This window comes from Mustela putorius, unplaced genomic scaffold (genome assembly GCF_011764305.1).
Source record: "Mustela putorius furo isolate JIRA1106 unplaced genomic scaffold, ASM1176430v1.1 tig00003869_pilon_pilon_pilon, whole genome shotgun sequence".
NCBI lineage: Eukaryota > Metazoa > Chordata > Mammalia > Carnivora > Mustelidae > Mustela > Mustela putorius.
In genome coordinates, this window is record NW_025422021.1 from 3,619,310 (window position 1) to 3,645,029 (window position 25,720).

The 25,720-nt window shown below is 38.5% G+C and overlaps 1 protein-coding gene across 6 annotated transcripts in view; it reads left to right on the plus strand.

Moving 5' to 3' along the window:
• CCDC141 (coiled-coil domain containing 141) overlaps window positions 1–25,720 on the plus strand; it is a 231,247-nt gene that overhangs the window by 181,743 nt on the left and 23,784 nt on the right. For 5 of the 6 annotated variants that reach the window (XM_045066875.1, XM_045066874.1, XM_045066877.1 and 2 more), the window contains 9 exons: window positions 548–673; window positions 2,689–2,877; window positions 3,948–4,127; window positions 5,945–6,094; window positions 14,466–14,606; window positions 15,375–15,569; window positions 16,933–17,116; window positions 20,281–20,393; window positions 24,167–24,283. In XM_045066875.1, the coding sequence (XP_044922810.1) occupies window positions 548–673; window positions 2,689–2,877; window positions 3,948–4,127; window positions 5,945–6,094; window positions 14,466–14,606; window positions 15,375–15,569; window positions 16,933–17,116; window positions 20,281–20,393; window positions 24,167–24,283 (1,395 nt within the window). The remainder of the gene's footprint in view (window positions 1–547; window positions 674–2,688; window positions 2,878–3,947; window positions 4,128–5,944; window positions 6,095–14,465; window positions 14,607–15,374; window positions 15,570–16,932; window positions 17,117–20,280; window positions 20,394–24,166; window positions 24,284–25,720) is intronic. The other variant, XM_045066876.1, reaches the window with a different exon arrangement.

The following is a 25,720-nucleotide window of genomic DNA, read 5'->3' on the forward strand; positions in this document are numbered from 1 at the left end:
AATGGGTATTATTAAGCCTCAAAAATGAATGAAATTCTGATACATGCTGCAACATAGAAGAGACTTTAAAATAGGATGCTAAGTGAAATAAGCCAGTCACAAAAGGATAAATGTTGTATGATCCCATTTACACGAAGTACAGAGGGTCAAGTTCATAAAGAGAGAAAGCAAAAAAGAGGTCAGCTGGGCTGAGGGAAGGTGGGAACCAGGGTTATGCCTAAGTGGGTACAGAGTTTCTGTTGGAGATGATAAAAAGTGTTGGAGGTAGATGGTGGCAGTGGGTTCACACTAATGTGAATGTCCTACTGCCACCAAACTGCACAGTTAAAAATTGGTTAAAACGGTAAATTTTGTCACATGTATTTTATCACAGTAAAATCAAAAACAAGTAAAGGAAACCCAGGTTTAGAACCAGGAACTCATTTGAGGTAGTGAGGGGTTTCACGGGGATGGAAAGTTCGATGATTGTCATCATAACAGTGATCATTACATAGTTGCTGGTGGTGTCAAAGAAAACAAATCCTTGACTATCTAACATTTGTTTCAGACTACTCACAACTTACAACTTCTTGATGAAGCACTTACGCCTGTGTCTGCCCTTGACCTTGGAGGGAACCTCCAGACCATTTTAGGGCTACAGAAAAAATGGAACGAAATGAAGCCTCAGCTCCAGGTGAAGAAACAGACTGATGGACTTGGGTGAACAGGAAAAAAATCAAAAACTGTTTGGTTAAAGTTTACCTAATTTTCACAGACTGGTGAATTACTGTGTTTTGTTTTTAAACAAAAGCAGTGCTTATCTAAAACTCCACTTCAAAGAAAAATTTTCTTACTGTTGTTTTACACTGTTCTGTGTTTGATGATACACAAACATTCAGGCTACAAAATGTCCTTAATATACTCTTATCTTAGATCATTTTAGTTTACATTAAGTTGTTTCCTTATAAATAACAGTTATCACATATATTCACTCTAATTATTTCCCTAGGAGGTATAGACACATTTTAGATTACGACATCTCAGAGCAAGGGTGTGCACGCTCTGACACACAGGCTCTGCTGCCCGTTGTCCCTACAATTACCACTATGATGTTACGGTCCCTGCCCACTGGCACCCCAGTTTCCCACCACCCTCCCAGGAATCTTGCTGTCCCTTCCGGTTCTCCCTCTCAGAGCCCCCTCAGGATGTAAGAGAGAAAACCCTGAGTCACGTTCTCAGTCCCTGACTACAAGTGCCTTTCCTATCCTCTACCTCCTGCTGCTCCTACCCCTGGACGCAGCTGCCAAAAGTGATTGCCAGTCATGCTGTTCTCCTGCCTGGCTTGTTCTTTGCTGCAAAGTCAAGCTCTCTGTGTTTCTGTTGGTTGCAACTTCCTAAGTGTTGGCCTTAAAGAATGCTGAATCAGGGGTGCCTGGGTGACTCAGCGGATTAAGCCGCTGACTTTGGCTCAGGTCATGATCTCAGTGTCCTGGGATCAAGCCCCGCATCGAGCCCCGCATCAGGCTCTCTGCTCAGCGGAGCCTGCTTCCTCCTCTCTCTCTGCCTGACTCTGCCTACTTGTGATCTCTCTCTGTCAAATAAATAAATAAAATCTTAAAAAAAAAAAAAAAAAGAATGCTGAATCAGAAAGTGGAAGATCCCTTTAAGAAATACCTATTTTAGATTCTTTAAGAGTAAAGCTGATATTGTGGATAACTGGCCCCCTCTCCCCTTCACAAAAGCACACCATTGTAGCCCATGGTGAACGATTTTCCATAAAATCTCGGAGAATTCAACTAGCCTCCCTGTCAGGTACTTTGATATACCCTGGGTTATATGCCCCTTTGCCTTTCATGTCTCCATGTGCGCACATGCGCCCGCACGTGCTGAGTGTGTAAATCCTTTGAAGTCAGGCACCATTCCCAAGCTTTGTTAGTTCTGTCACTGTGCATATATTTGATGCCCCCATGCTTGATTTTGACTTGAAGACCTTTCTGTTACTCATCTGCAAATTATTTCCTTAGCCTAAATCATTTCCGTTACTTCTCTGCTTGATAGAAGAGCCATCCCTGACAGTATAGTGACGTCCTCTTTGAGTTGTCCACCCTTTGTAAGTTCTATCCCAGAATCTGGAATCCTATAAGGGATATCTGAGCTGTGCTGGGTTAAAAGGAAGCTGCTCTGTCCCCCCTCTACATGTGGTGGCTATTTGTGGCTTCTGGGATGACCATTTTTAAAGCAGCATATCTACCACGTTGCTCAGCTGGTAGTTCATGATGATCATTCTGTTATCATAGAGGACAAGTAATTCCCCCATATATTTTTAGACTTGCTATGTCTTGGTGTATTTACCATACTGCCTGATCCTGGTCTGTATTGAATGTCAGAGATAGTCATGGCTTCACAAAAATATCTAAAATACCTTCACTTCCCAGATTACGGGAGTGCTTGGTGCTTCCCAGAAACAGGTGGTTTGTATTTTACCAGCTAGCTCTGAAATGTTCTTTGTGTTGCTAATAATTTTCTTTTTAATTACTGAGAAAAGTAGCACAGATAGCACAAAGCCCAGATTTGCAGGGATGGGGTGGGGCCGACAATAAGTAATTGTCAACAGATGAGAGAATAATTGGTGATATGGACCTTCCTGTAGTCAGTTATAGAAAAGGCTCCCTAAAAGTTGGATATCTTTTATTGCTTTTAACTTCTTAGCAACTGAATGATGAAGTTCGGTACCTCCTAAGAGCGTCGGAAGAGCTAAGTGGCAAAGGAGCCCCTGTGAAAGAGAAGTCCCAGCAGCTGAGGGAGCTTATTCATCTCCACCAAACACAGGAGGAGAGAATCCAAGATTACGAGGATATCCTATACAAGCTGGTCCAGTTCCACCAAGTCAAGGAGAAGGTGAGACTTGTCACAGAGAGCTGGAAGACCCTCAGTTTTAAACTATGAAATTAAAAATTAATTATTATGTAATAAAGGCCACATTGTTCATTGTAGTACTAGAAGCTTTCCACCATCTGGCCTTTAACCTTCTTCTCACTCCCTCCTCACCATCCAGCCCAATGGAGCTCTTCTTTGTCCCTCAAAGATAAAGCACACATTCCTAACTCCAAGCCATTCTGGGACAGGTCCCTTTCTCTCTCTACTATTTAAACCCTGCCCCTGCCCCCAGCAAACCTATGTCCCTCAGAATGATGTGTCTCTCTTCTAAATTCCCTGAACTTTCATTATTTATTTTACACATTTGTCATTTTTAGCATCTTGATTCTTTTTTTTAAGATTTTACTTATTTGAGAGAAAGAATAAGCAAAAGAGAGACAGAGAGAGAGAGGAGAGAGAGCACAAGCAGGGGGAGAGGGAGAGAGAAAAGCAGACTCCCTGCTGAGCAGGGAGCCTGATGCAGGGCTTGATCCCAGGACCCTGGGATCATGACCTGAGCCAAAGGCAGATGCTTGAATGATTGAGACATGCAGGTCTCAATGCTTCTACCATCTTCATTCTAAATGACTTTTCCCCTCAACTCAAGAAGTGTAAGCTCTTTGAGGTAAGAAAACAAATCTTTTTTTTTTTTTTTAATGTATCTCAAGTAACTGATATTATGGAGTGCTCAATAGAGCTTTATAGTTATTAGCTTCTCTTAACAGAACATGGAGATATACCGATATCCCTTTAAAATAGCCTCTGAATGTACTCAGAACACAAGTCTAGATCTTGCAAAAGTTTTAGACTCTGACCAAAAAGAGTGTTTTCTTCTTTAAGAGAACTGACAATGTTAATTCCTCAATTTTACCCTACCTATTTGAAGCACTGTAACATTTTTTTCCTTATCTATGACATTAATAATTATAGATAGGCTTGGCAGCATTTTGACCAGGTAATAAAATAGGTTATGGAAAGTAGGCTTTAAAAAAAAAATCAGTCTTCAGAAAAATAGGAAATCCATGTTAATTGTTAACTGTCTTAAATTCCAGCTGGGTCATCTCCACAAATCCAGGGAAACAGAGTTTGTAGACCAGCCAGAGGATCTGGAGGATGCCCATGAAGCCCAAGTCCACCTCAGTCGTGCTCAGGAGAAGCAGGCACACGTCGATCATCTCCATAAACTGGCCCTTTCCCTGGGAGTGGACATCATCTCATCAGTGCAGCGGCCTGTAAGCAACTTGGAACACCATCATTCCTACGTAATTAAAGTTGAGAGTTGGGGGGTAATATCAAAGAAATCAGCCCGACTGTCTACTATATGTTAAATTTAAAAATACATTAAGCCATTGGGGTAGTTATTTGTGGTGAATTTCTACCACTTAGAACAAAACAAAAAAAACTTTAAAGGAGGAAAATTGCTTTATAAAGTCTTGTTTAGTACATCTATCCTCAAGCTAATTAAAACATAGAATTGTAGAGCTCTGTTGTCTAATACGGCAGTCAGGTTTTTGCATTTGAAATGGGCCTAACGCAACTAAAGAACTAAATTTTAATTTTATTAAATTTTTAATAATTTAAATTTTAAAACTGACACTCCAATGTAATTATGAGAAAACTTTTAAGTACATTGGGAATAGTTTGGATATGTGATTCTACATTTTAAACTATAAACTATGAAATTTGAATATGGATCAATTATTTCTGACAAGTTTAGCAACAATTAAGAAGTGCTTATAAATGTGAATACACACTAGATTTCAAAGACTTAGTATAAAAAACTGTGTTAATATTTTTAACATTTGTTAACATGTTAACATGATGATATTTGGTTGAACAATCTTTATTGTGAAAAATGAATTGCACCTGTTTCTTTTTTTACTTTTTAATATAGCTACCAGAAAATTTTTAATTATTCTTGTGGCTCAGGTTATATTTTGATTGGACCAATGCTGCTTTAGCATTTTGGATCTGGAAAGGTATGGTAGAGATAATCTAGCCCAGGACACTCATTTTATAAAAGAAGGATCTGAGGCCCAGAGAAGGGGCTTTATCCATAAGAGTCCATCATGGAGGAGATTTCTGGCTTCACTGAAGACTTGGGCACTGATCACTGGATCTGCTTTATGCTACTGGACTGACCTTAACAGAGGAGCCTAAAGAGAAGACAGTATTTTCAGATCAAATTTTTATAAATAACATACAGGACTCTGATTAAAAGGAAAAAATCTTCCAAATTCCTAATTTGAGGGGAGAAAAGATTATGTTTATTCTATCTAGTATGTATAACATTAACAAAATCATAATGGCCAATTTTACTTTAAGGTTTATCTAAAATCTCCATTAAGTGATATAGAATGCAATGAACCTAAAGTTCATTAAAAAAATTTTTTTTTAATTTTTTAAAAATTAAAAAAATTTTTTTAAATTTTTTAACTGAAAGACATAGAAATACAAAATATCTGTTGCTGTTTATAGACAGCAATAAAGTTTTTACCAAGAAGGAGTTTTCTTTTTAAAGAGCTTTATTTTATTAATAAATGTATTTTAAAAAGAAAGAAAAAAGTAAGATGTCTCACTTTGTACAAATAATATTATAAATTGTTCTCCAACCTTTATCTGGCCTTGGCCTCAGCAGCCCTCTGTGCTGAGCAGAGATTGGCGCACTTGCATAATGAACCTGAGGTTAAGTTCAAGTTGACAGGAAAATTATAGTGCAGAAGCTGAATGTTTCCAATGCATATTTTATGCCTTTTGAAGTAAAAATTATACGTTATAATAAATGGTGTCTCTGAAGAGTTGGGTGTGATGAGCAAATCTTCAAAATTGAAGTTTCAAGACTGGAAATGCAACGGTTTGCCTTCCCAACATGTTGGTGTCTGGCTCTCCCTTCTGAAATCATTATATTCAAATATGCTTAATGTAAAGTCAGCCAGGAGCTGGTTTTTTAATGTTCTTTATGAACCTCATAACGCAGGTAAATAGCACATGCATCTCATTGCTGTTTCGCCCAGTCCCTTTGTCACTTCCTCTTCTCTTTCATTTTCAGAACTGCTCTAATGTTTCCGCAAAGAACCTGCAGCAGCAGCTGGACCTCCTCGAGGGGGACAGTGGGAACTGGCGTGCCAGAGCCCAGGAGTATGAACGGACCCTGACCTGCAGCCTGGAGTTCTGCAACACAAGGGACAGTATAAACGAGGTAGGGTGACAGGTGTGAGAGCCCACCAAAGCTGCTCTCAACCTAAAGCATGTGTCTCTTGTCTGTATGTGTGCACCCACAATCGGGGACCTTTATTCCACCTTGACCTTTCATCTACCAAGCAACGTCTCGGGCTCTGAAAGTTTGAGTCAATTCCAAGCACCCAAGTCAGTATGTTGTCAATGCCTAGAAAAACCTAGTATGCACTGTTACAGTGTTCTAGTTGCTTTCTTCCCCCCACTCAAGCCTGTACAGCAACTGCTTGCTTGAGTGGATAGAGCCCAGCAGGACAGAAAGGGCGATGCCGTCCCCATGAAGTCAGCTCCGACCTGCTGAGATTCTATTTAAGGACCAATGACTCAAAGCGAGGGGGGTGGCATGGGCCAGGGGAGCAGGCTCTTTGCCTCAGAGGCTACAAAGTATTAGCACCAAAGTCAACAGGCTGGTTTCGTATTTACTCAAATGGAGTGGTTTACTGGAAAAACAACTTCTAGAGAAAAAGGAGCAACAGATAAAAGTTATCCTCGGCGTCCATATACCCGCTCAAACACATAATTCCACCTCCTCTCCCTCAACTCCGTCCAAACCCCCAACCCCCAAACATGTAGCACGCTGAAATAACCCTCCCCTAGTTAAACTTTCCATTTAAATAAACTTATTCTGGGGAGAAAACATAGATCAGGATAGCAAAACATAGTTCCTGATTTTTGACTCAAAATTGACAGCGGGATACAGAGTACTATCATTCCAGACGTATCACCATTTAGAGAAAAATGTTTCTGGGTCCATCAGTCACAAGTCCGTTACAAAAGCGGGTGGAGGAAGAGGAAGGGGAAACCTTCTCAAACGTTTTATTGATGCCTGATTTACACAATCTGGGCCCAGCAAATATCAAATATCAGACATTAGCTCATGAACTCAAGTATGAGTATCTAAACTAGAATGGTGGTCGAGCTCTCACACGCTCCTTCCTGCAGGCCACACTTTTATAGGCCACCGGCAGGTGCAGGAAGGGAACAGGGCTGGAAGGAAAGTGAGAGGGGCAGAGAGCAGGAGAGGCCACGCGGACCCCAGCAGAGACACAGGAACACCAATAATAACTTTCATTTTAGCACTGTGCTGCCAGACTGTAGGGTTGCTGCTCAGAGTCCATGTTCCAGGGACTCATTCTGGGCTAGAGATTCATTCGGGGTTAAGCCCAGAGTGTAGCCTACCTGCTATGGCCTCTTCTGGTTTCAGCTAACAATATTTCATTCAAGTCTTATTAAAGAAAACAATATTAAAGAAAACATTGTTCTCCCCAAAGCTATAACATTTAGATTTTCAGGTTTGCAAACAATTTTTTTTCCACCTTTCTCCAAAGTTATATTCTTTCTTCCCTTCCTCCTCCTGCTTCTCTCCCTCTCCAATCTCTCTCCTTCCTTCTCTCCTTCTCCCTTCTTCTTCTTTGGTAAACTTTGTTTTGCCAAAAATCTCTCTCCCTGCAGGGATATACAGCTCTATACTAACAGAAACCACAAGTGAAGGAAGCTAAGGGTTACTCCCAGCTCCCTATAGCTCAGTTTCCATCTTCCTGGATCACTATGGCATGTATGGAGCTGGGTCTCCCCATGCAGGCCCTTCCCACAGGGGTTCTATTTACAGGCAGCCTCGTGATGAGCCTCTGCTGGGAGCCAGCTTAGCTGAGATGACAGATGTCCCTTGTAGTCACAGTCGGGACGCCCCAGGATTGTCTGTACCATAATGAGCAACCAGATACATGTGGGAATCAGATATCACTTTAACACAACCTCAAACATTAAAAGAACTAGTAGTCTTCCCATTTGTTTCTACTTCATATCCATCTAATCTTTGATGTAAGTTTTAATTTCACATTTAAAGGTTCTTTGAAAATCCTTGGTTCTTTCCTCCTTTCCTTCTTGTATAACTATAGCAGGCATGCCACAGTGTAGCATCCACACCCTGGACTTTCCAACCACAAGCCTAATGGGAAGATAATCAGAAGGAATATTTTTAGTGCACTTTAATTAAATAAATATATGTACATTCTAATTTGTATTGTGAATATCACAGTATAGATGGCTAGATTCCAAGTGGTGATAATATTTACATACCTAGACCTTTTTGTCACATTATCATTATTAATATTTGGCATAGGTACTTAAAACATTATAAAAAATTAAAAGCAATATGTTATTCTACGTTCTTTGTATATTAAAACATTAAAGTCAGACACCATCAAGGAACTAGAGCAAACATTGATTTTTTTTAAAAAGATTTTATTTATTTATTTGAGAGAGAGAGCAGCAGAAAGAGGGAGAAGCAGGCTCCCCAGCTGAGCAGGAAATCTAACATGGGGCTTGATCCGAGGACCCTGGGATCATGACCTGAGCTGAAAGCAGTTGCTTAACTGACTGAGCCACCCAGGCACTCCAATGCATTTTATTTTTTAAGTTGAGTTGGAAACACAGTTGTTTTGTTTCCAGTGTGCTTCAAGTGCTTCTTGGAAGTTCACAGACTCTGAGTGGAAATAGATTTTGGGAGATCTCGACTCCGACACTTCTTCCTTTTTGGGGTGAGAAACCTGAGGTGTCTTCGATTTGCATCTGAGCAGAGCACTTAGGACTGCAGAGCTTCTGTTCATGGTGTGTGAGGAGTCGGCTTTGGGCCAAAAGCTCATCTGTTGGTCTTCAGACTCTATTGGGCACCAACAGGTTGTCAGTTGCTAAACTCAAAGTCCCCACGCTCCCATGGCGCAGTCTGATGCACCATGTACACTTTCTCTGCACTTTCCTCTGCCCGCCTGTTTTCCGGCATAACCATTTCAAGCTGTTTGGATGCTCTGATACAATAGCACGGTTCATTTGGTCATTTCAACCAAAATTAATTGTTGATGATGCCCTAACTAACATACATGGTTCTAACTGTACTTGAGCTCCCTAGTAGATGACTCAGTACCTTCGGGCAAAATAAAATGAGGTGTTCTAAAGGCGATTTTTTTTTTAATGTGATGTGATATTCTTTAAAGACAAAGAAGCATTGTTCTGTGCCTTGATTATCTTTGAGTAAAGTACTTTTACTTTCTTATTTCATACACTACCTAAGACATAGGATATTGTAAAATCTCATTTTTTCCATGTCTACCTTCACAGTCTTCAGACTGCCAGATTTCGTGGCATTTTTTTCTCACTCATTTCACACAAAGATATATTGGTATGCACAAATGTTGAGTTTCACCATATATTTTCTTGCATGGCAGCATGAATAAGCTGTTAATACACAAAGCATTACAGACATTCTCTGTGGTTAGACGTGACAGAACATCAGTAGTTACTCATTCTTTTACACGTCTTTATTTAGAAACGTAATAAGTTGATATTAAGCATGTTTTCTATCTGCAACCTGACCCAAAAAGTTACTTTTACATTTACATAATGTTAATGGAAATTTATAACTGGCGTCTCATTATGGGTTGCAATTACTTTGCCGGAAAAAAAAAGCAAAACAGCAATGACAGAATTGGGTTGGTATCCATTCTTTCAAAATAAGTTTCGCAAACAGAAGCTTTCATGTAATTAGATCACTTTAGCCTGAAACTTTTTCTACTGTAGCAACATCCTACTCATCGGGAAGGAAACAGAAAAGAACTTGGTGTATATATAGGTCTGTTCCATATGTCGGAGTCTCATGTTCCAGTTACACAAATTTTTTTTGTTGATTTGAAGTCGGTCATTTGAGTTCCAGAGACATAAGGCAGATGAGAAGCAGCAAATTAGAATCGAGGAATAGACACATACCCAACTCATGAAATCGAACTTCCTGACATCGTAGAGCACTTTGCTGGTGACAAAATGGCCACAGACAGTCCCCCACTGGCAGGAGAAGAAGCAGACAAAGAGTGCCTGGACGGCTAAAACACGGGGCGGGCAGCACTGTAGTATGGTGCTGGGGTTATTATTTTCTGGATCGATAACCCTACATTCGTCATTTTAAGAAAAAACACTAAACTATCATCATTTGACACATATTGTCAATGTGGCCACTGCGTACTAGACCATAAGCCCATGAAAGTCCTCTGGGAACATGGAGCCCAGAGTGAATGAAAGCCCCGGGGGACTTCACATCACAGTCACTCGCAACCAGGCCACACCGTGGGTCCATCCAGAGGGTACAAAATAGAAAAGATGTATTTGTTCTGAAAATGTCCATAAAAGTTTGTTGTTTCACGTCTGCAAGGAGACTCTTCTTCCTGAAGAATACAGAAAGCTGAAGTTTAAAATCGTAGTTACTATGTCCAGGAAGTAAAACAAACACACGAACACACAGAACTTGCAGGGCAGGGACAGTAGCTATGATCGAGACATGAGGTCAAATGGAGCCACCGTTCTCTCCCTGCAGGCTGTCCCACTTCCGCTGCCGCAGCACTGGCCTTGAGCACATGGGAACAGCTGCACGGTTGCCAAGCGAAAGGAGGCCAAGGGAGCCTTGTCCTGAAATCTCTCCAGGACTTAGGCTTGGTATTCTAGCCATACTAATTGTAGCAAATCATTCAGGTTGAATTATGAATCTTTGGGTCCTTTCATTTCAAATGCAAGCATCCTGGGCAGTGATAACTGTGAAGCCTTCTGTTACTGGAAATGAGCATCAGAAAGCTTTTTTTTCTGGAATGGGCAAAAGGATGAGCAAGAAATGGAGCCTGTGAAGTGGACATGAAGAAAAATGGACTGTTTTGCATTTTTGTGTCTGGCCAAATCTGTGCTATCATTCCAATGAAGGCTTTATATTTTATTTTTATTTTTTAGTAGGCTTCCATGCCCAGTGTGGAGGCCAACATGGGGCTTGAACTGAGGACCCTGAGATCAAGACCTGAGCTGAGATCAAGAGTTGGATGCTTAACTGACTGAACCACTCAGGTGCCTGAAAAGGCTTTTGGTTTTAATGTGTGTCCTGAGTTTTAAAATGTCCCATTGCCCTCACATAAATTGGCCTTGCCAGCACCAGACTCCCAATAATACATTCTTATGCCAGAGCGACCTCAACCAACTTAGTCAAGATTAAGAATAGCAATCCAGCCTGGTCGTCATCAGCCTCTTTTTGCTTCTGCTTCTTCTCAAGGAAGTTTTGTTCATTCCTAGCCCTGAAAGAAGCTCACTGCTCCCTAGGAAATATGGTGAAAATGTTCATTCTGGTTCAAAAGAACCACAATTTTAAAGTCTTAATTTCATTCCTAAGTATGGCTGTATTAACTTAGTCCGCTGATTCCATAACAAATGTGGAGGAGCTGAACAAGTAGAAACATAGGAAAATCACATTATTCATTAGGAAAAAAAAAAATTCCTCCTAAAGTTTTTTTAAAGGTTTTTAGAAATTTTGTTAATAAGGATTATAACAACGTTTAAATTTTTTGAATAGGGTGAACTATCCTGCCCAAGCTTTGGGTGTTTCTTTCTGCTTACGTGTTCCATTTGCGCAGTTGTCTTGCCATTTCCACCATTCCCCATTGTTGACAAGCTAACTAAAGTTAGAAACAGCTGCAGGAACAATGGTCCCACAGCCAAGCAACCATGGCACTCAGTCCCTTTAAAAATATGATCACAAGTTATATGGGGATTAGATGGGAAGTTAAGTTTTCATGTTAGAATGTGCAGGTAAGAAATTTAGGCATGATCAGGTTTTTCTGAAAATCTACATGCTGCCTTCCACTTGTAGCTGCAAAAGTCCTACTAAATTTCAGCTGGGATAGGTCAAAGATTTAAAATGCATTTCTAGGGGACCAAAAGAGAGAAGTGCCAGTAACTTTGTCAAAGGAGTTCATGTGTCAAAAAGAAGCTGATTCTATTTCACATACTCATAGCACCATGAACACTCTTTGGTCTTATAAATCATCTTTGGTAGAAGTGCATACATTCTGAAGCCGCAGAAATAAGATTGTGCTCATCATTTATTGGTCTTAAGGTTTTTGATACAAAGCAGATTTAAAATGTCATGGTTTAGAATTATAGCATTAAGGCTCAGACTTTCTCTGTTCATCACCTAGTTTTTGAATAGAAGTTGATCTTTCTCATTTAAACAAGCAGACATAACCCAGTGATTATCAGATTGATGACTGAGACCCTCTTCCTTTCTCTAGACTGAAATTTATAATGTGTATCACATTCTAGTACAAGAAAAAAGAATATAAAATTTCCTTTTCCAATGGATACTTATTAGTAACAGGACATATATTTTCCCCTTTCTTTTTTCTTTTATTCTGTTTATTTTTATTAAAAATAGAAATTATATGTTTAATTATGGTAAAATACCACATGTACTACATGTAACATAAAATGTACCATCTTAACCATTTTAAGGTTAAGGTTAATATTAAGTACGTTCGTATCGTTCTACTATCATTACCACTATCCATTTCCAGAACTTTGTCATCATCCCAAAAAGAAATTCTGTACCCATGAAACAATAACTCTTTATTGGGGACATGTTTTTTAATACAGGAATCTGTGGTTTCCTCAGATGTGGTAGTTATTATACCTAAAATCACAGATTATGACTTTGAGGGGAAAGAGTTCCTGCCCAAGTTCCATGTGAATAACTCAGGAAGTAGTCCCGATATATCTCAATCCCATTTGTGTTTTTCCACTAAAATTGAACACATGCATGTTAAAACACTGAATGTCAAAGACTTTAAATATTAATTGGTCATTTTATAACTATACCAAATGAATATGATCTTCTCCAATATTTGTGTGAGTTTTAATAGAGAAATAGTTTTCAAATTTTGAAACTATAGTTCTTGCCATTTCTTCAGAATGTTACTGATTTATCGGTTTAAATGTTTAAAATGTGGCTGGCTTAATTGGTAGCTTAAAACAAGCATTCAACAATTTCATTTACCATATGACATAAACAACAGTATAGGTGTGTGAGAGGCAAAAATTACATCAGTGTAATGATTTCCATGTATGCAAATCTGCTAGGGCCTTTGTAGGTAATTGTCTCCAAGAAATGTTAAAGATAAGGTCAGGGCTCCGTTCTTACAATATGCAGGATTCGAAATAAGCATTTGGAGAAAGCAAATATTTTTAGGGCAGACATGTTTTTTCTGCATTATAGGTCTAAAATCTAGCATGTACACAGACTTTATTCCCTTCCAAATAATTTATTTGCTGTCATTGAAAAGAATTTTAATGTGTTTCTGACTTTTCTTATCATAGCTCAAATTTATCAACCATGACATTGTTCATTTTTTTGCTGTTAAATGCTTCCATATAATGTGAGAAGGTTTATGTTTTCTCTGTACTTCTCTTTGCTGATAATATAAAGAGAGAGTTGCCTGTCAATATGTTTATCTTTCTTGAATATGGGAAAGGGTACAGAAAGTGTTGTGTTTGATGGAACTGGACTGCTTAGGGCTTCGGTTCACTGGTAAAGTTGAACTGTGTGTTCTTAAGGCTGTCATAATGCATGCTCTGCTCTCTGTTCATTGCCATATGCTCTGTTTATACACAAGTTAGCATTGCCATCAGTGGTGACGCTGTCCCTTTACTTTCCGGTTTGGAAGAACATCTAAAGTTAGTGGCCTATATCTAAAAAGGAAATCCCTTCTGCAAACTGCTCATGAAAAATAATTTTTTACCTGGATTTAGGCAAGTAAAGTATTTTTCCTACTAAATCTCATATTGGGACTCCTCTTTTATCTCACTAATGTCCTTGGTGGTCTGAATGTCGACCCTTCATTGACCTCTGCAACAGGAACAGCTCATTGGAGCCTAGTATATTTATTCTCGATACTGTAAGAGAGCCTTGGGAGGCAGAAGAATCTAAGACACAGAGAACGGAATATATGGGAAACATAATGTCAAATAAATACGAATAAGAAAATTAGAGTTGTTAAAAATCTGATATGTTCAAAACTCTTTTATTTGGAAGCCAAGGGATATTCTGTACTTATAAATCTAATTTTAAATTACAAATCAAGGGGCATCTGGTTGACTCAGTTGGTTAAGCATCCGACTCTTGATTTTGGCTCAGGTCATGATCTCAGGGTTGCAAGATGGAGCCCTGCATGGGGATGTGCACTGGGCGTTGAATCTGCTTAGGATTCTCTCTCTCCCTCTCCTTCTACCCCTCCCCAACACTCTCTAAAAAATTTACACATCAAAAAGTACAAAGAACAATTTATATTTAAATTTAGGAATATGTTTAAATTCTCATTATGTGTTCACTTAGCACATTTGTTTCCTATTAAAAAATCACTGAATACATTTTGAGGATTATGAATATTTTGAAGTGTTAAGATTTTTTTATTTATTACAAGTCAATATTAGTGTCCTCATTTTAAGGAAATCACCTCTTTCTTTTCATTGAACTGCAGCTCAAAGAGTCATTCAAAGATATCAAAAAGAAATTCAACAATTTAAAGTTTAATTACGCTAAGAAAAATGAAAAGGCTCGGAATCTGAAGGCTCTTAAATATCAAATTCAACAAGTTGATGTGCATGCTGAAAAAATACAGGTAAAGAGAAAGTGCGGGTGGCGTGTCTGTGTGTGTGTCTGTGTGTATGCACATTCATGCACTACTATGATTATTACAAAATCAGTTTGCATTTCAATTCTAGATGCCTAACCCTTGGGCTTTTTTGCAACATCGGGATTCAGATGGTAGTTTTCTGCTTTTGTAACAGTTGAGTTCCTCATGTAAAATGTATAAGTTAATTTATCTTTTGAGGCAGCTCTAGAATGAATTCTACCAAATCTACCCAGCCTCTCTGCTTCCATTCTTCCCCAGAGCACACACACACGCACACACACACACACACACGTGCACACCTCTTATACACCCCATTTCCTTTCCTTGCACATGCTTATGTCAGGAACAACTTTGTGGCCCATTACTCCTAGAACCTCCTATACTACCTCAATTACCGCATGAACCAGCTAGATAACTTGAATATTTTTCCCAGGAGACAGTGGGCTTCTTGAAGATAAGAAAATATTTTATTTTATGATCTTTGTCTTTTTTTTAAATCATACTATCATTCTCGAAATCTGGAATAGGACCTGGTATGTAGTGAATTTTCTATATGATTTTAATGATGGATCAGTAAACTACGTGGGAGAAAACCCATTCTTTCCAAAATACATTTGTGATTATTATGATTTTAATATATCATCAGGGAGAAGGCTGCAAAAGTTTTCTCCAAGTTTTTCTGTCAATAAATTATCACCAGCTAGCCTCATAAATAAAAACTGAATTTTGTTTTAAAAACTCTTTTTTGCATAGGCTTTGAAAAAGAAAATGGAAAAAGTTGAGAATAGAACTTCTGATTCTTTCTTGAGTTATCCAAATAATAAAGTTAATGTTCTTTTGGAAGCCATGAAGGATTTGCAAGAACATGTGGATGAGTTTGACAAAGTTGTGACAGATTATAAGATGACTTTGGACCTGACAGAGCACCTCCAGGAGATGATAGAAGAGGTATCCTTTTCTTGTTGAAATGGTGTCCATATGTAATGTTCTTTAAAATTGCTCTGTAACTTTAAAAACAATGCTACTGCAGTTAATTTTGTCATTAAATATATGCATCTTCCTCCTTTTCATGATTATTGCCTTAGGATAATTTCTTAAAGTAGAATTGCTGGACCAAAGGGGGATGAATGGTGCAAAGTTTGATAGCATTGTCCACTTGTTCTTTAGAGAGATTTTACTAATTTGCTCTTACCAGCAACATAGGAGAATTTCTCATTTCTCCATAACGCCATCAACTCAAGATGCTGAACCGTCATGAAATTATGCTCACTGCTGGATATCTTTTTAAAATACTCAAAGTGACTTATTTATTTCACTTGCAAATGTTTAGAAAGAAATGTGATGGTGGGGTGTTTCACGTACACAAATTGTTATTGGTGTTATTTTTGTTTTTGTCGAGAGGATAAATGGTAGAGGATGCCTAAGCTATAGGAAATTTGACAAATTACAGTTGTTATTTGCACACCTCATGTCGAAGAAATTCCACACTTGAAATTCTTTGTGGCCCATTATTCTGTGATACAGAACGTCTCTCTGCCACGGATGCAGCAGATTTTAGATTTGACACGGCACTGAGGAAGATGAGGATGATCATTCCTCTATGTCTGATCCATAGGCTTGCTGTGACCCTGTGGAACTTATTGAGAGCCAGCTCCTAACCGACTCATGTGTTTTTGTTTCTCGCTCATCATAATCATTCTGACCATGGTCAGACGCATTCCTTCCATCACCGTTATTTAGTATTTTTGGTGAGAAACTGTCTCAATTCTCCACTGTGCTTTGAAAATATGACTTGAGTAACTTCTATTAAAAACAAAACAAAGCAAAAAGGTCAAATGCTGTTCCCCAACCCATAAACTAAGTCTCATTCTTAGAAGAGAATTTATTTATTAAGCAGGCAGTACTTTATCCATGTGTTGTTAATTACTTCAATTATTTTGGCAGTAATCTGTGTGTTTGAACTTTTTGTCTTTTCTTTTAGCTGATATTTGAATTCTTTTTCGTGCCGTATGCTTTTTATATTTCCTGTTCTTGTAAGTCTGCAATGTTCTTAGCAAGTCTATTTTAGGCAAATCTAAGAAGGCAGGAAAATCAAATGAATTTCCATACCTTTATTTTCTTATCTAACTCTACTACCCAAGTGCAGAAGCCTATGATCATATTTTGACATTTTCCTTATTATGACTTAGAAAGTTCAAACTAATGTGATTATAAAGTTTGAGAATATTGAAATTTGATACATCAGTGGTCAAAATGAAGAACTTTAGAACATGGTATCTCTTTAATCTACGCTTATCCCATTTTAATTTAGTGTCACTTTTGGTATGAAGATGCAAGTGCCACAGTTGTAAGAGTTGGAAAATATTCCACAGAATGCAAGACAAAAGAAGCTGTGCAAATTCTCCACCAGCAATTCAATAAATATATCAGGCCCTCCGTGCCTCAGCAAGAAGAAAGGATTCAGGAGATCAGTGACCTAGCTCAGCGCTTATATGGTGAGGTCTCTTTTAAAATAACCAGCAATTTGCCCTTGAACAAATCTATAGTGAACCTAATCCCGCAGAAAGCAGAGAATGACAAGCCCTCAGGGTCCTCACTACAGCAATTATTCAGGCAAGAGACTCAAGATAAGCACCCATATCTACAAAAGTAAACAGCCAGGAATAGAGGAAGGCATTTCTGCCTCCAGGAGAGGAAGTCTTTGGATTTTTTTTTTAAGATTTTATTTATTTATTTGACACGCACACGCACACACACAGATCACAAGTAGGCAGAGAGGCAGGCAGAGAGAGGGCGGGGGCGGGGTGTGTGTGTGTGTGTGCGCGCAGCGCAGAGCAGGAAGCCTGATGCAGGGCTTGATCCCTGGACCCTGAGATCATGACCTGAGCTGAAGGCAGAGGCTTAACCACTGAGCCACCCAGGCACCCCAAGGAAGTCTTCGGATTTTAACTATCTTGTGTAAACCCTCCTTCTCTATTCTCTTTTCTCCTCTATTCCTGTTGGTCATCCACCGGGTTATAAGCAGACAAAACAAAACAACAACAACAACAAAAAACAAACTCATTTCCATGAGGGTGATTTCTTAAAAAACATTCAAAACTCCCATAATACTTAAAGTGGGTGTTAAGCTAAAATTGATGTCTCTAGTCTTCATATTTCTATGAGGGGTGTGGTTTGTAGATTTAAGAAACAGATGGTTTGGTTAGTAGATTTAAGGAACAGGTCCCTTGCCTTTTTCTCCCTTATGGAATAAACAGGAGAACTCAAATTATCATCTCACTGGTTCTGCTTTTCTCTTCTCCATGACCAGGAAAGAGAATACAGTTGTCAGTCTCAAGAGTCTTTCTATCTAAAGGAGGCCCTCATTTCAGAAACCCTCTGGGTGATGATAGCCTTTGGGGGTGCTGAGGAATAAGTTTCATGAATCCCCTGATATTGTTCCTATAGACCAAGGGTAGTTCCCAGTGGCCAGGCAAATCTAGCTTAGAAAGAAGATAACAATGGGTGGTACAAAATGTTTCAGCTGGCTGTGGATATTTTCTCACGCAACATGAAATGCTATCCATGGATAGCCATAAAAATGTGTAGAAACATATATACTGTACCACCTAATATTAAATTATTAAGAATGAATTGTTAGTACTTTTCCAAAAGGAAAAGGTAGAAACATAAAAATAATAAAATATGGATTGAAAAATTAATGGAAACGAATGTGATATCTCACTCTTACCATAGTTACTGTATAGGTGCCTTAAAATGTTGTGAACACCCTCTGCTTCCACAGCATTGTATATGGTTCCCTCTATTTTTGTACTTTCCACACTGTAGTGAAATTATTCATCTGTTCATCTGTCTTCTCTATTGACCATAAGCTCCTTCAGGGCAAGGGAAGCACGTTTTGTCACTGTATTTGAGTGCGTATTCAATTTCAGGACCCTGTTAAGTACTCACAGAGACCCGACACTAGTTTAATTCCCCTCCCTTCATGCATATCCTGCGTCCTGCGTTATCTGTGTTCCTGGCCCTTATACCAACTGACTGTATAGTTATTTGTCTATTGTCTGGCTTTTACACCAGCATGCAAACTCCGTTGAGAGAAGGGATTTTACCTGTTAGTTTACTTCTTCATGATACGTACTAAGTGCTTAACAAATACATGACGAATAAATGAATCATTGACTGAATACCTTGAACAAATAAATAAATGTGAATCTTCATCTGCTCAGTAGAGAAACTATGTAATTTTTTAAAATTTGCAATAAGTAAAAAGCTTTAGGAATATTATTTTAACTCTTAGAGGCCACCCAAACATCTTTGGACCCAGAATTGTAAAACAAATAAATTTATCTCAAAAAAAATTTTTGAGTACCTATTATGTATGAGGAAGTATAATTGATAAAAAGGTAAATAAAACTTAGTTCCTTCATTCAGGAATCCACAGCCTAGACCTAGAAGTCATGTTACAGTAAATGTAGCCAGAAAGGCATGTGTATTGGTTTGCTAGAGTTAACATCATGAAATACTATAGACTGCGCTGCTGAAACAAGAGAAATTCATTTCCTCACAGTTCTGGAAGCTGAAGTCCAAGATCACAAGATCACGGTGCTGACAGGGTTGGTGTCGCCTGAGACTTCTCTCCCAGACTGGCAGCTGGCTGCCTTCCTGCTGCCTTTTCACGTGGGCATCCCTCGTGCACTTGCTTGTCCTGGTGACCCTCCCTCATCTTACACTGGTGGGATCCACTCACACTGGATTAGGGCCCCAACCTCATGGCCTCATTTTAGTTTAATCACCTCTTTAGAGAGCTTATCTCCAATTGTGGTAACATTCTGAGATACTGGGGACTGAGGCTTCAACATGGCAAGTTCTGGAGGAGACACAATGCAGCCCGTACCACTGTGAAATACTGCTCAGTCTAAACCGTGGAGTCTACAATCCTGGTTTCAAATCCCTGCTTCTGCTTCTGTCTGGGCAGCCTGAAGAGGCTCTCTAGGCCTCAATTTCCTCATTTGTAAAATGCAATAGAGCGTAGAAAATCCAAGGAAAAATGTATTAATGCATATAAAGTGCTTAGCTATAGTCAAATAATGAGCATTCACTGCATGGTAGCTATTTTTATTATTATTCCAGTAGAGAGAAAATCTACACAGGGAGGATTAAGAACATCTCACAAAGATACTGGTATCTGAAGTAGACAGCAGGGAGTCCGGGGGAAGGGCATTCCTCGTGGAGAGACTACTTGCTGTGGAGAAGAGGCGCACTTTGACCAGAGACTAAGTATGTGAGAGATCTACGGTGACAAATATTCGTCAGAAGCACCTTGAAACTGTTTTTGAATGCATAAATGAAGAATTGACCATGTTCTGAACAGGAAACAACTGATTAGAGTGGTGCTTTAAGAATATTAGCATAGCAACATGATTTAGGTTACATAAAAGTGACAAGGTACAGCAAATGTAATCATTTTTCTGGGGCACCCGTTTTTTCAAAAAGTGTCTTCATTCATTTATTTTTTTATTCAACAAGTATTTATTAAGCACTTACTATCTATCAGCCTTTACACCAGACACTGGGGAGGTGAATTGATGCCTGGGATTTTTTTTTTCCTGCTAAGGATTTGACCTCAAAAATAGGGTTTTTTTGTCCCTTCTCTCCCCAGGTTTTGAAGAAGGGCAGAAATTCGCTGAGAAAATAATGGCAAAACACAAAGAGGTTCTTGAATCTATCACTGAATTATGTGTCTCTCTCACAGAGCTTGAAGAAAAGCTGAAGGTAATTTCTTCTTCCCAGAATATGTATTTTCAAGTGATATAAATAAAAATGTGTTGATAAGTGTCTTCTAGTGCAAAGATGTTCTAATAGAAATTCTCAAGGGACATAATGTGCACATATGTTTCACAGCTTTCTAACATAATTATCTGGGTGTTTCTGATAATTAATTCTGTTTCTTTTCCATCACTGCAGAGAAAAATATTGCTGGGAAGGAAGGCTAAACACAATTAAGGTGTCTCATTTACATTTTCATGGATCACATCCTAAAGGATAAATGTGTGCCATTAAAATCAAAGTAAAGTCTGTATTAAGTAGCCTTATGTTTTCATTCCCAAATAATAAATGGAAGGGCTTTTTTTTTTTCCCCTTCCAAATTGTAGCCCCAGAGAAAATAAAATTAAATCCTCAGGTGCTATAGTCATTGAACATTTAGCTTCATAGAAGTATTAAACCAATCATTAGCATCCTTCATGAAATAAAAAGTTGATGGAATAAGACTAGAGAGGAAATATGTTGATATTTAATGTCTAGGCAAATTTAGTTAAAAGAGAGAAATGCATATATTCTTTTGTCTGTATTTTGTGAAAATTAGCTTCGTTAGTACTGTTTTAGTGACTGGCTGAAAGAACTGGTTACTTAAGATGGAGAGAATAATGAGGTAATTAAGAACATAGGCTTTAGAGTAAAACAGCTGCCTAGTAATACCAGTCCTCCAAATTATTAGACTTGTGATTTGGGGTAAATTACCTCATCTCTTTCTGTCTCAGTTTCTTGATCTGTACAGTGGAGTGAATAGGGAAACCTAATCACAGAGTAACCTTGAGAATTGAAATGTGAAGACGTTTATAATTATTGTGATCATTGTTGATATCGAGACATAAGGGTGCTCTCGTAGTTCAGAGTAGAATTATATTTCTAGCAACCATTTTTTCTGTATGAATTTCCATGTCATAAATTTGAGTACTCAGTCCGTTCAAAATAGTTTGCTAAGCTTTTAATTGAGTGGGTGACCAAACAAATCTTTTTTCCTTGAGAAACTAGATCTTAAACTTTTTTGCCATTTTATATAACACTGCAATGAACATCTTCGCATATAAAGATTTTTTTTTCTCTTGTATCGTTCCCTACACATAAACTCTCCAGAGCAGATTTGGGTAAATGAGCATGAAGTTGTTAATGTTTCTAATATACATATGTTAAATTACATTCCACAAGCATTTTACAGTTTTAATGTCACCAGTAATGTACGATATGCCATATGCATATTATCTTTTTAAACAATGATCATTTCTTCTCCACCTTCACCCAACCCTCTGAGGATCTGTCTCTTCTCCTGACTTCCAATACACAGCTTGAAAAGCACGGCTTCATCTGACTCTTTGCTCTCTATTATCTAGAACAGCCCTCCCATTTCTGTTGTATACCTTCAAGTGAGGTCCACTTAAAAAAATTTACTCTCTTATCCCTTCATGGCCATTCTTTCTGAAAGCTCTTGCCACTCCCTCTGCCCACTTCCTCATTCCCCATTCTTTTTACACACCTTAGTTAGGATCGCACCCTCTTTTTCTCATTTTCATCACCTGGATTCTCTTTTGTACTAGTCAGGAGCCTCCTAATTATACACTCTAGCTAGATTACCCTTCCTTAAATACAGCTGCTAGTATCATTTATATACTCAACGTACTCCACTATAAATTCTTCATTGCTTACCAAATAAAGTTGAAATTCAAGGCCTTCCAATGTTCCGTGGCTGAGTGTCTTTCAAAATTAGTGTGCTTCTATATTCACTGTAGGTCCCTGTCTCAGTGGCGGGCTATCCCATATTCTTGAGTTTTCTGCTTCTACATCTTCATGTACATGACCTTCTCTCTCTGTTTATCTACATTTTACTATCTCTCAAAGCCAAACCCAAATGTTGTCTCTTTTTCAACTCCTTTGTAAGGCTTTTGCAAGTCCTTTGTCCATTCCTCTCTGATCCCCAGAACACTTGTATTCTTTCCTACTATAATCATCACATGTAACTACCATCACTACCTCAACCCATCTATTTGATTACACCTGAGAAAACCCTGTGGTCCTGTTCAGTTTAGGGTCCCACACAACATTTAATACTGTGCTTTGCCTAAGGTGGGTTTTCTAGAAAGAGTTTTGGCATTTGTAGTAAAGACTCAAAGGATTGGTACAGAGAAGAAGAATCCTTCAATAGCTCAAAAAGGTTTGATTTGGGTAGATATAAAAAATGAGGAAGAGCCTCCCTGGCAAGACTTATGGGTATCAACAAGGCTCTTACAAGTTAGACCCTGAACAAAAGCTTGTCAAAGAATGTTTGCTAACACATTACAGATATTTGCATGAGAGCATAAATGTCTGGTTTTTATGTTTTTAAGGTTGGTGCTATGGGCATTTTGTAGGGGTTATTAAAGTAGGCCCAGAAATCCCTATCAAAGCTGAAATAATGATAATAACCCTTTCTATTTGTATAAAATTTTGAGATATACAAAGGCTTTTCATATATATTACTTCAGTGCTTTCCAAATAACCTTATGATGGTGGTAAGGCAAATATTTTCCTATTTTATTTATTTTAAAGATTTTATTTATGTATTTATTTATTCACTCATTCATTCAAGGAGAGGGAGAGAGAAAGAGCACATGAGGGGTAGGGAGAGAAGCATAAGCAGCCTCCTATGCAGGGCTTCATCTCACATCCCTGAAATCATGGCCTGAGCCGAAACCAAGAGTCGGATGCTTAACCACCCAGGTTAATGAGCCAGTGAGGGGCCCCATTTTCCTTGTTTTAGAGGTGGAGTTCAAAGAAGGTAAAAGTACTTTGCCTGGGACCTCACGATCAGTAGTGGTGAACTCTATAATTAAATACAATTCAAAATCTAGCAACTGCCATTTTGAGATTAGATATCACATGTGTACTAAAGCGGAGTTAAATTATCCACTAATACCAACCAGCTTACATTTTAGAGTTAGACTAAAATCTGAATCTCCCCCCAAATTCTCTGAGTCCATATAGCACATGCACTTTAAGGAGTGTGCTATTTCTTTAAGGCCCATCTAATGACCATGTTCCAGGTGGAATAGAGAATGTTCTGGTATGGTAAAATCCATCATCCTAAACTTGGTGTACCTGAGGCTCCTTTCACCTTTACAGAGTCTTTTCAGCCCTCACAGGGGCTCCCCAGCAGCTTGCAAGTACCTGTACTTCCTTGACTAAAACAGCTCCATGAACTAACATCCCTTCTGTGGGATGTTTCCCACAGGAAACATCCTTTGTTCTCAACTTTTTTTCTTTACCATACTCAGTGATGTTTTCTTCCTCTCTTCATGAGTCTCCCAAATATTTGCTTATGCATATTCTCTGGATTTCCTCTTCGTTCTCCACCAAAATCTTCAGACATTTCTTCCTCAGCACTTCTCCCTAAAGCTCTCCTAATGGCTTAGATGGCCATGCACAATGATTCCTTTCTCTAGAGAATGCTCCTATAGGTGCATCCTACTGCAATAATGACTTCATTCTGGCTGGGCCTTTGAACAACCAATTTTTACTGGCAATGAATTGTATCAAAGCAGTGAGGTGGATGGGGGAGCTGTGAGCTTGACAAGATAATTTTGTAAATCACAACATGAGAGTCCTCAGTCTCTTGTGGAATATATTTGTGGGAAGGTTCCAAGTGGCCTATGTTTTCTTCCTAGGGGTTATTTTGTAGTGCTGTACTTCCAACTTTCCTGACCCAGGCTCTCACTAACCATTGCTTTGTACAGCAGGGGGACATTTTAAAGACAAATGTGAATTTGGAAGACCTCCATGACGACTTCATCGACCTGCTAAAAGAACCAGCGAGAAATACGCAGACACTATTCAATGAAGAAAGGAATAAGGTAAAGAAAATTATGTAATCTCAGTTATTCATTATGTTTTGAGGTTAGAGTCCTTATTCATTGGGGAAAAAAAAGTGAATTAAAGCCTTCTTTTCTATCTGAATCAAATATTTCAATGCACATGCAATATGAATGTCCTTATCCTGTACTTCCCTTCTATACTTTACTTAGTTGTTCTTCTTCCATTTATGCTATTTTCCTCCGAGCATCTCCTGTTTAACAGTGGGACCACAGCATTGCACAGTGGTATTGGGATAGCCCTTCAGTCACCATAATGTCACTCCAAACTACTACTATTTCTCCCACCTTTAGTTGCCTTTCCCATTTTCCTTTTAGTCAATCCCAACTTCAAATTTGACTTCTCTCTATTATACCACCAAGCTATGGTTCTGTTGTTTCACACTATCCACTGGAAAATCTCAATACATGAAATTAGCTTGTGTCTTATTCCACTGAATCTATCTCTAAGTTGATATTAGTATAGGTAATATACTAAAACATAAGATCCAACTGATATATAAATACTAAAGTTCTTAAAATATTTACATTGCTTTAAAATCTATATATTACAGATAAATTAAATATGTAGCAAAAACTGCGAATATTCACAAAATGCAAATATTTCATAATTTCAAACACATTATTTAAATCGATCATTACGGATTTTCAATATAAGTTGCTCTCTATTTATAGCTGCTGGACTATAATTAGCTCCTATCTTTTTGCTTTGTCAAATTTGCTTCTAGTGTTTCACTTTCTCCCAAGGAACTGAAGGAATAAATAGAGTCAACATTATTCTCAACTGCCCCCAAATTAATAAAGTATTCTTATGACATGAGAATTTAAAATAAATATCTCCCCACTTGTTGTTATCTCATGGAGAATGATTTATCTTTCCTTCAAGTCAGTACAATTCTTAGATCTTCTATATAACCTTCTATAATCTTTTCCACAGGTTAAATCTATGTCAAGGTCTACTGCAATTATACAATCTCCAGGCAGCAAGTATCATTATACAAACTGTCTTTTTTGTGGGATGGTCTTGAAGCATTTAAACCCTGATTCTAGGGGCGCCTGGGTGGCTCAGTGGGTTAAGGCCTCTGCCTTCAGCTCAGGTCATGATCCCAGGGTCCTGGGATCGAGCCCCACATCAGGCTCTCTGCTCTGCGGGGAGCCTGCTTCCTCCTCTCTCTCTCTCTCTCCCTGCCTCTCTGCCTACTTGTGATCTCTGTCTGTCAAATAAATAAATAAAATCTTTAAAAAAAATTAAAAAATAAAAAAAATAAACCCTGATTCTACTCTGAAGCAAAGGAAAGCTGCCAAACCTTGATCACTTTGTTGAATCTTAGTCTTATATCAGATAGCCTTTGGTTACTGTGATTGGTCTTTGGGATTTCTTAATCCCAGAGATATATTGATATTTTGGCCCAGAGAATT